A 9,667-nucleotide genomic window follows, 5' to 3' on the forward strand; every position below is an offset into this window, starting at 1 on the left:
GCACTTTCGTTCTGTATTTTGATGCTGTGTTTTGTTTGCGTTTGTCAATTTGCTACTTTGTAGCACATTTCTCAACTGCAGGAGCAGGAGAAGGGCCTTTTTTGACGATGTTAACGGTCATTTGGCCGTCGGCTACTGTGACACGGTCATGTGACCACAACAAACCGCAATGTTTACAGGAACTAGGCGTGGGGTCCTTTCTTTAGGGGGGAACCATTCACACCGGCCACGGCAAACATTCCAGGTGCGCACTAACGTTTTTAATCGTTTTTGGGGCTTGAAACGCATCTGGTGCCAAGTTGCGCGCCGAAATTGCCCCATCCGCCCCGGGATTTTTGGCGTAATTTTCGCATTTTTTGCCTTTTTCTTTTTTTCTTTTTTGCGCTGGGCCGACAGAGAAGATTGAGTGGGTTCCTTTGCGCAGGGGACATGCGTAGCTTCTCTGTAGAGTGACCCCGAATCACATGACGACTCATGCATACGTCATCGCTGATTTTCCTCAAATCAGCGATTCCAACCAATCACAAACCCAAAATCAGCGATCTGGTCGAAAATCAGCGATGACGTAGGCGAAATCAGCGAATTACGGCCGCAGAAAAGAGGTCACGTGGTACAGGAGTCGTCAAGCACAAGCTATTCAACATGGCGACAAGAGGTAAGTTTTCTCTCGACTCAGCGATTCACCTGCCCGTTGCTCGCTTTAAACGGACTAGATAATTTAAACACCGACACCGATGAAAAGCTCAAGTAGTACCGAGCACGCCGACGTATCAGTCGGCGCAACCAGTTGCACCTTTCCGCTTTTATCGCAATAATTACCTTTTCGCGGGAAAAATCCACGTGGGTGGGTGCTCGACATGACATGTCTGGATTTCTTTGCAGATGAACCGAAAACGCCACTCCCCTCGACCAGATCAAGCGACCCAGTGTTCAGGAGGAGGTCGGATGGAGCACTGACGCTCGGTGAGAGTAACGCCGCGAGGAGGGCTGCTGCTTCTGCAGCCACTGCCTCCCTCACCGCCGCTGCCAAACCACCGGAGAAGGTTGCGGAGGAGGCCAGGTCTGCAGTCATCCAGCTCGGCCTGGATGTCACCGACAAGAAACACCTTCTGGGGCATCACAGGCTGCAGTTTGGAAAATACCGGGGGCAGACCTTCCGGTGGCTGGTCGAGAACTCCCTGGGGTATGCCGCCTACTTGGCAGAGAGTCTGAGCAGGGAGACTCCACACCCCGGCCCGCTGGGTGTGAACAAATACAAGCTCAAGGTAAAATCTTTCCTTTTAAATCTTTTTTGATTGCCTTACTATATGTAATGTGTAAGGTATTGAAAGATTGAAAGTAATGCCCCATGGTGTAAGGTTAGTTGTCTGCACCCCCCCCCCCCCTCCCCATGTCTTTTATAAGTCTTTCATTGGTGTTATACTGGTTTGTGGTGAATAATACTTCAAGTATTCAGTTACTGTGGATACAGACAAACATCATAGTTTAAGTATCTGACATATCTGTCCTCAAGTCACTGATATCTAGTATTGTTAAAGTGGTCTTGTAACACAAACTAGTCGGACTGAAGGTCACCTCCCAGGAAAGGTACAACGCATTGTTTGTATCTTAGCACACACAGTAATATAAATCAGTTGTACTAGTTTCCATTATTGAAAGAGATGATAGTAATTAACATTCATTTCAATTGGACAATGCCTTTATTGTCAGGGTACCTGTCTTAATCACCTTTATTGACTTCACATAGGAGTACCTTGAGCTGTTCCCCCAGGGTCGGGAGGCTATTGCTGCCAAGACCAAGGAGAGGCAGGCAAAACCCACACCACCTGCCAAGCCTGTCCCAGTATCCTCCAGCTCACTTCAGAGCCTCATGGTCGGCAGTCATCTGTCACCAGCAGGGCTCAAAGCTGGAGTGAAGAGACAGCTTGGTCCCCCAGGGCCAACACCCAATCTTAAGAAATCAAGAAGAGGTAAATGACACATGTATTATTACACACATTTTTTTTTTTTTTTTTTCAAATTTAATAGTTGATGTGTGCTTCTGTATCAGTGTATTTATTCCGTTATTCATTTTTTTTTTTTTCCAGCAACGGCGACCCTGCCCAAGTCTGAGGATGTGGAAGTGGTGGACGCCCCCCTTCCTGCCCCAGACAGCACCAACACCGCCGTTGCCAAGAAACCTAAACCCACCACCAGAGGTAAATGTAATTCATGGTAATTTCATTGACGTAAGGACCCTTGTTTTAAGAGTAGCTTTCTAACATCTTTTTACAGTTGTTGCCACTTTTACTTCAGTATATTCTAATTTTGTTCATTTAAAGCGACAGCCGTAGACCCTGAGGAAGTGAGCGACTTGGAACGCCCAGAGCTACCTGTCCCTGCCTCAGCTGGTGCTGGCACCAGTACAGCTGCCGCTCCTGACACCATACCCCAACAGGAGACCAAAAGGCAGAGCTCCCTGCCAGATTCAGGTAAAGACTTTTTGTTTCTTTTCCATGAACAATTTGAGGTCACAGCTGGGATTCAATTTGGAAATTAACCAGTCAATTCAATTTGGAAATTAACCAGTCAATTTTCAGTGAGCAAAAAGTTAACTCCTAGCTGCTGACCTTACATTAAGTGTTTTGTCTGTGACATATCACATACCGCCCCAGCCCTCCTGCCAAGGTGATGATGACAAGAAGAATTCCTTCATGAAAATCTGCACAGCTTAGATTGTGAATTTTAAGATTTTTTATAAAATTAATCGCGCAAAGTGTAATGAAAGAAAATAGTGTAAAACAGAATGTAAAACATTAAGAGTGTTCTATTGTTCTTGTACCTGTTTTCTTTTCACAGTCTTTGGAGGACAGGTGTTGGTGAGTTTGAAATCAAGCTTTCAGAGTTTTATTGTTTTATTTATTATTAATGCACACGTGGCTTATTCACTGACACTTGTAGCATGTGGTGTGTTTTCTTTTTATATGTTTTGGAAGGTGACAGCACAGCAGCAGCAGCAGCACTTTGGTTTTGTTTTCTTTTTCGCTTTTTCGCTTTCCTTTTTTTTTTTTTCTGCATTACTGTGGGTTCCTTACTGTGAGGTGGTTGGTGTTTGTATTGCCTGTAGATTAGCATAAAAGAGCTGAACATGCAATAACTTTTTTTTGTTTGTGGGTGATAAGGTTAAAGATATGAGGATGTATTTAAATGATAACTATTGACCATAAAGTAAACAAAGTCCAAGCAGTGATTAATCTGTTACTTTTAATAACCTCCAATGCAGAAGATACATGATAAGTAAGAATGAGTAATTTTTAAAAGTAATGAGAAAGTATGTCAGCTCTTGTAAAGTGTGATATATGTTCATGATTTTCTTTTATTTCAGGTTTCCCCCTCTATTATTTTGTACTTATTGCTCTTCACTTGTTCCAGTGCCCGTGGATGACACTGATCTGATCCCTCTGTCATGGAAGGCCAGCCTGCCACCACATGAAGCACAGTGGGTTTCCCGTGCCTTGTTTACCACCCGCCGGGGCCAACTGAAGCAAGAGCTGCAGCTGTGGTGGCACCCACCATCACCCAGACTGGTCCACGCCCAGCCCCCTAGAACAGCAGGGCCTTTCTTCACCCACCCCTTCTTCCTCTGGATGCCACGCCGCATGTTCAGGGCTCAGCTGTCTTGCTCTGTGCCATCATGCAAGGGTCGCCAGTTAACATCCTGCGGTTTCTTCAAGACTGTCCGCCGCGTCCTTGACATCGATGGCTACTTTTACATGGGCACTGAGTACCTGGAGTGCGGCGCCTGTCACAAGAAGTATGCGGGTTGGAGTGGGGAAATCCTCCAACAGCTGGACGTGGCGACAAGGGGGAAATTTCCAGCACTGCTCACATACAGGTAATTTCAAAACTTTTCTTTTTTTTTCTTTTTTTAATTTATGGAATTCTTGCATTTAATATCAGTTCATTTGAAAATCTATTTCAGCGGACAAAATAACTCTGTCTTTACATTTATAACTTATTCTGTTCTTGATTCTTTGTTGCAGGTACTCTTGCTCTACCCGGGTAGTTTCTCTCCTGAGAGAGCGATCTCTTGGGAACAGCACTACTCGGCTGAGTAAGCAACTGTGTGAGCAGCACACCAGGGATTGGCTAAGCAGGGTAGCCAATTTCCTCTCAGTTGTAGACAAGTTTGCCAGCTCATCCCTTGTGCAGAGAACAAGTCCTCTTCAGCCGTTACCCTTTGAAAGACTCCCGGGGCCAGCATGGCTACAAACTGTGCTGGTCCGTGACGTGTTGTTGAGGCTTGATGAGATCAAAGCCAAGGTGACCTCCACCTTTGGATCCGTCTTGAAGATGGACTCCACCAAAAAGGTATGTACAGTTTTTGTTCTGATTTGCTCTCTTAAACTTTGTACAGTGAACAGTTTTGAAAACAAAACAACAAAACACACACACAAAAAAAAAAAAAAAAAAAAAAAAATTTCTTTAAGAAAATGTATTAAGTGTCATATTTCCCCCCTCCGTTTTTCAGGTAGCCAAAAAGCTGGCAGGAGAGGCTGCAGGCTCAGCTGCCTGGTGCACCAACGTGGGCAATGAACACGGCCAGGTACTGACCTCAGTACTCACTGCTCAGGAGGGAGCTGGCCTGACCAAGATGGCCCAGGGCCTCGTGAGGCGGTACCAGCTCAGTGAACAGCCTCCACCCAAGGTGATGTATGTTGACAGGGACTGCTGCTCCACCTCCGGTCCCTGCAATGTCAAGAAGCTGTTTGCTGGCTGGCCCCATCTGGTGGTGCGACTGGACGTGTGGCACTTCATGCGCAGGTTCGCCTCCTGTGTCACCACGGAAAGCCACCCACTATACGCCGTCTTCATGAAGAAGTTGTCTGCCTGCATTTTTGAGTGGGACGCAGATGATCTGGCAGCACTTCGAGATGCCAAGCTGGGCCAACTACAACTACAGGGCGCTGGCGTCAGCCCAGACAACATCATGCAGCACATCTCGCGCAAGGAGTTAGAGAAACACTGCCGTCGCCGCACCCGCGGTGTAGCTGAAACCACTCGTCTCTTGCAGTCGCTGGTCGACACGCTGGACAGTGATCAGGGGTGCGACGCGCTAGGAGTACCTCTCCTTGATCACGAGAGAGTGCAAGACATGTGGGCCTCTCAACAGCGCCACATACCATGCCTCCAGGACGTCGAAGGGGTCTCTCTGTACACCCAGACTGGAACTCTGAGGAAGGGCGGGAAGGAGCTGAAGGTCTACAGGTGTGCGAGGGGCTCAGTTTCCCTGGAGAGCTTCCATTCTCATATTGTTAGATTCATTCCCGGTAAGCACAACCACACACACCGACAGACTGCTTGGTTACCTGAAAGTAGATTTAAAATCACTTTAGACTGACTTAATTTTGATGCATTGGTACTTGTTAAATTAAACTTAACATTTTTGTTGAAAATTTGTGGTTATTGAACACTTGCAGCTAATTTTCTCCCTTTTTTCTTGTTTTTAACAGGACAAAGTGCCTCTGCCACAAATTTCCAAGCCTACATCCTGGAAGGAATTGTTCGGTGGAACCAGGATCGTGCGCTGGCCGCAATTGACAATGGGGACACCGAACTTCGCTGCTATGATGGACAGCTCGTCCAGGCAGTGAACCATCTGGGAGAACGGGTGCTTGGCAATACCATCGTGCCAAATGCTGTGGTCCCCAGGAAATACACTGGTAATTAAAGTGATTTAGGTTTCGTGTAATTTATAGGAATATAATTAGTTTAGATGTAATTGCAGCCAAGAAATTATTTTTGGAAAAAATAAATAAATAAATAAATAAATAAATACATGAAAAAAAAAATGAGGCCTGCTACTAATAATTCTCTCATTTCTCTCTTTACTTCCAGGTGAGCTTCTAGGGTGCGAGTACCTGCTCGATCAGACGGGAAAGGCCCTAGAACCTGTAAAACTGGACCCAGATGCACCCGAGGAGGAGGTTGTCGAGACAGTGGAGGAAGATGCTGATGATGAGGGGTTCTCTGAAGACTGTGATCCCACAATTGCAGATGCTGACGAGGACCCTGTATTCCACATCCCTCCCAGACCACACACCTCCTCCGTGACAGAGGCAACCAATACCTCTCCACCCAGAGAAGGTAAATTTTTAGATTATTACTATTGTAATTATTATTATTATTTCTTTATTATTATTATTATTTTTCTTTATATGTTAATTCCAGATATGTAGCTATGCAAGTCAGTTGCCCTGTTCTGTTCACACAAGGTTATTTTATTTATTTTTTTTTTTTTTCAGGTGATATTTCTTTTTTCCCCTCCCCCCTCATTATATCGGCATATTTTTTTTTTACTTTCCAGAAGAGGTGCCCCTTGAAGAACCAACACCCAAGGTAGATGAGACTTCAGAGTCAGTGGACAGACATCATATCCCCGGTTATGATGCCGTAACGAAGCTGGCTTCTGTACTCGTCTCCCTACGTACCATCGAGAGGGAGTGCCTCCTAACCGAAGATGTGGAGAAGATAATCCACCACTGGGAGGCGTTGCCAGAAATGGACAAACAACGCCTCCGTTACACTCCACACTTCAAGAGGAGGCACACAAAGGGGCGATTTGCCTCTTCCAAGAACACCATCACTCCTGGGGTGGAGAGTGTCAAGAAGTAAGTTTTTTTTTTTTTTTTTTTCAGCTAAGATTGTATTAACACTTATTTTTCAGAAGATATTGGCATGAAATAGACCAAATAATAATAATAATAATAATAATAATACAAGAAAAAATTAAGTTTTTCCTTTGTACTTTCAGGTGCATGCTGGGGACTGGCACCCCTGCGCGTGAGCCTTCCGAATCCAGGGTAGTGGAGGCCGTCATAATGCAACTAATGGAGGCCCATGATGCTCCGTGGAAGGGAGGCAAAAGACAACACCCGTGGGGAGTCATCATGCGGGACTATGAGAGGATCACCAGGCTCCTTTTCAACAACGCCCGTGTGATGGAAAAAACAACCCTCCAGCTCTTCTCCATAAACATGAGGACACTACATACATGGTAATTTCTCAACTGACTCGACTGTCACAGCAACATTGTAAAATGTTAATTCCTCACTTAAATTAGATTCCTGAAAAGTCACCAATTAAACTGATACAATGATATTGCTAGTGCTTTTTTTTTTTTTTTTTTTCCAATTTCATTTCAGTTTTTATTTTTTATTTTCTTTCAGATTTAAGAATATTTAAAGATTATTTCCTGATTATTCTTTTTTTTTCTTTTCTTCCATAGGCACAACAGGACTACAGATGAGCAGTACAGGGCCTCCCTTCTACAGGGGATGTCCCTGCCCGCTCCTCCTGCAACAGCAACAACACCGCTGCCTGCTGCCAGGCAGCTGCTACCGCGGCTGCCAGTGCCCTCTGGAACACCGCACCAGTACCACCTGCCTAAAGACACCACAGGCACTGCGGTGCTGAGAAGAGATGGGAAGAAGAAGAAGAAGAAGAAGATGAAGCCAGCCCGCGCAACAGAGACACAGTCCAAACAAGTGGTCGTGGTCCCACAACCTGTTGGATTTTTTCCACCTGGCATTCTGCCGCACCAGTTGGCACCAGCACCCGCCCAGTGGACCACCTTCGCACCCACGGTGATGACCCCAATACCAGGTTTTCCACCCTGGTCCCAACCACTTCCACAGTCAACTACACCAGCTCCGGTTGTGGCTAAGAGGACCAGAAAAACAAACAACTGTAAGAAATGTGGAAAACCACGCAACATCCAGGCGGGTCATAGCGGCTACCGTGGCCATACATACTGCCCTGACAACGCAGAGGGCCTGACGTACTTAGCCTGGAAGGAACGAATGAAGGCCCTCTTAGAACAACAACAACAACAACAACAGTGAGGGCAGTATAAATAAGGACTGTGTCTTCCCAAAATGACATTATTCTCGACAGCTGGAGTGTCATTTTTTATTTAATTATACAAAGACAGCTGGACTGTCATCATATATTTATACACAGACAGCTGGACTGTCATTAATGCAACAAACAATGCAAGGGAAGTGTGCAATAGCTTGGTTAGCTGGCAATTCACTTATTCAAGGATAGCTGGACTATCTCTTATTTATTCAATGCAACTGCAATGCAAAAACAACTGTGCAATAATTTGTTCCAAGATAGCTGGACTATCACCTACTTATTCAATGCAACTGCGATGCAAAAACAACTGTGCAATAATTTGTTCCAAGATAGCTGGACTATCACCTACTTATTCAATGCAACTGCGATGCAATAACAACTGTGCAATAATTTGTTCCAAGATAGCTGGACTATCACCTACTTATTCAATGCAACTGCGATGCAAAAACAACTCTGCAATAATTTGTTCCAAGATAGCTGGACTATCACCTACTTATTCAATGCAACTGCGATGCAAAAACAACTGTGCAATAATTTGTTCCAAGATAGCTGGACTATCACCTACTTATTCAATGCAACTGTGATGCAAAAACAACAAGACAGCTGGACTATCATCTATTTATATATATATATATATATTAAAAAAAAAATCACTGACTTATTTCAATCATTTATGCAACTACAACGCAGAAAAAAACTGCTATCTGCATTGAGGTTCAATAAATTTGATTCATATACAACCTGCATTCTTTGTTTCAATTTGTATATTGATTTTAAAAAAAACAGTAAACTGAAAATAAAACGGAATTTGTACATTTAATTTAATTTTGATGAACAGTACAAGTAAATTGAAAGTAGAATGCAGAGCACGTTTCTGTATTCCCCCCCCTCCCCTTCTTTCCCCACCACGATCTCAACTGTAGCAATCTGTCACAACCAAGGTTATTTACGTTTTTTTAGCATGCAAACGCATTAGCGACGCTATTCAGCCAAGATCTGGGTCTTAACTCCTACTTAACTCCTAGAGGGCGCAAGTTTGGCCCGTTTTTGGCGATTTGCATTTGCATACACATGCACTTTCGTTATGCACTTTCGTTATAACGCCGGGCACTTTCGTTCTGTATTTGATGCTGTGTTTTGTTTGCGTTTGTCAATTTGCTACTTTGTAGCACATTTCTCAACTGCAGGAGCAGGAGAAGGGCCTTTTTTGACGATGTTAACGGTCATTTGGCCGTCGGCTACTGTGACACGGTCATGTGACCACAACAAACCGCAATGTTTACAGGATACTAGGCGTGGGGTCCTTTCTTTAGGGGGGAACCATTCACCCGGCCACGGCAAACATTCCAGGTGCGCACTAACGTTTTTAATCGTTTTTGGGGCTTGAAACGCATCTGGTGCCAAGTTGCGCGCCGAAATTGCCCATCCGCCCCGGATTTTTGGCGTAATTTTCGCATTTTTTGCCTTTTTCTTTTTTTCTTTTGTTGCGCTGGGCCGACAGAGAAGATTGAGAGTGGGTTCCTTTGCGCAGGGGACATGCGTAGCTTCTCTGTAGAGTGACCCCGAATCACATGACGACTCATGCATACGTCATCGCTGATTTTCCTCAAATCAGCGATTCCAACCAATCACAAACCCAAAATCAGCGATCTGGTCGAAAATCAGCGATGACGTAGGCGAAATCAGCGAATTACGGGCCGCAGAAAAGAGGTCACGTGGTACAGGAGTCGTCAAGCACAAGCTATTCAACATGGCGACAAGAGGTAAG

At 44.8% G+C, this 9,667-nt stretch overlaps 2 protein-coding genes across 4 annotated transcripts; both read left to right on the plus strand.

The window, feature by feature from the left end:
- Window positions 1-301: 301 nt before the first annotated feature.
- LOC147759230 (uncharacterized) lies at window positions 302-3,116 on the plus strand. 2 transcript variants are annotated; one of them, XM_086998621.1, is made up of 5 exons: window positions 302-1,265; window positions 1,748-1,970; window positions 2,088-2,198; window positions 2,322-2,471; window positions 2,839-3,116. In XM_086998621.1, the coding sequence occupies exons 1-5, from the start codon at window positions 858-860 to the stop codon at window positions 3,114-3,116; spliced, it is 1,170 nt and encodes a 389-aa protein (XP_086854747.1). In that variant the 5' UTR covers window positions 302-857. The 2 variants fall into 2 exon arrangements, with proteins under 2 accessions (XP_086854747.1, XP_086854748.1); XM_086998622.1 differs by lacking the exon at window positions 2,839-3,116 and having other exon boundaries at window positions 306-1,265; window positions 2,322-2,539.
- LOC147759231 (uncharacterized) lies at window positions 2,700-8,626 on the plus strand. 2 transcript variants are annotated; one of them, XM_086998620.1, is made up of 9 exons: window positions 2,700-2,858; window positions 3,412-3,874; window positions 4,023-4,350; window positions 4,511-5,309; window positions 5,493-5,702; window positions 5,878-6,126; window positions 6,347-6,650; window positions 6,794-7,036; window positions 7,268-8,626. In XM_086998620.1, the coding sequence occupies exons 2-9, from the start codon at window positions 3,627-3,629 to the stop codon at window positions 7,881-7,883; spliced, it is 2,997 nt and encodes a 998-aa protein (XP_086854746.1). In that variant the 5' UTR covers window positions 2,700-2,858; window positions 3,412-3,626; the 3' UTR covers window positions 7,884-8,626. The 2 variants fall into 2 exon arrangements, with proteins under 2 accessions (XP_086854746.1, XP_086854745.1); XM_086998619.1 differs by lacking the exon at window positions 2,700-2,858 and having other exon boundaries at window positions 3,321-3,874.
- Window positions 8,627-9,667: the final 1,041 nt, after the last annotated feature.

This window comes from Lingula anatina, unplaced genomic scaffold, assembly GCF_051362555.1.
Source record: "Lingula anatina isolate TDL-2025a unplaced genomic scaffold, LinAna3.0 unanchor82, whole genome shotgun sequence".
In the NCBI taxonomy this organism is placed as follows: Eukaryota; Metazoa; Brachiopoda; class Lingulata; order Lingulida; family Lingulidae; genus Lingula; species Lingula anatina.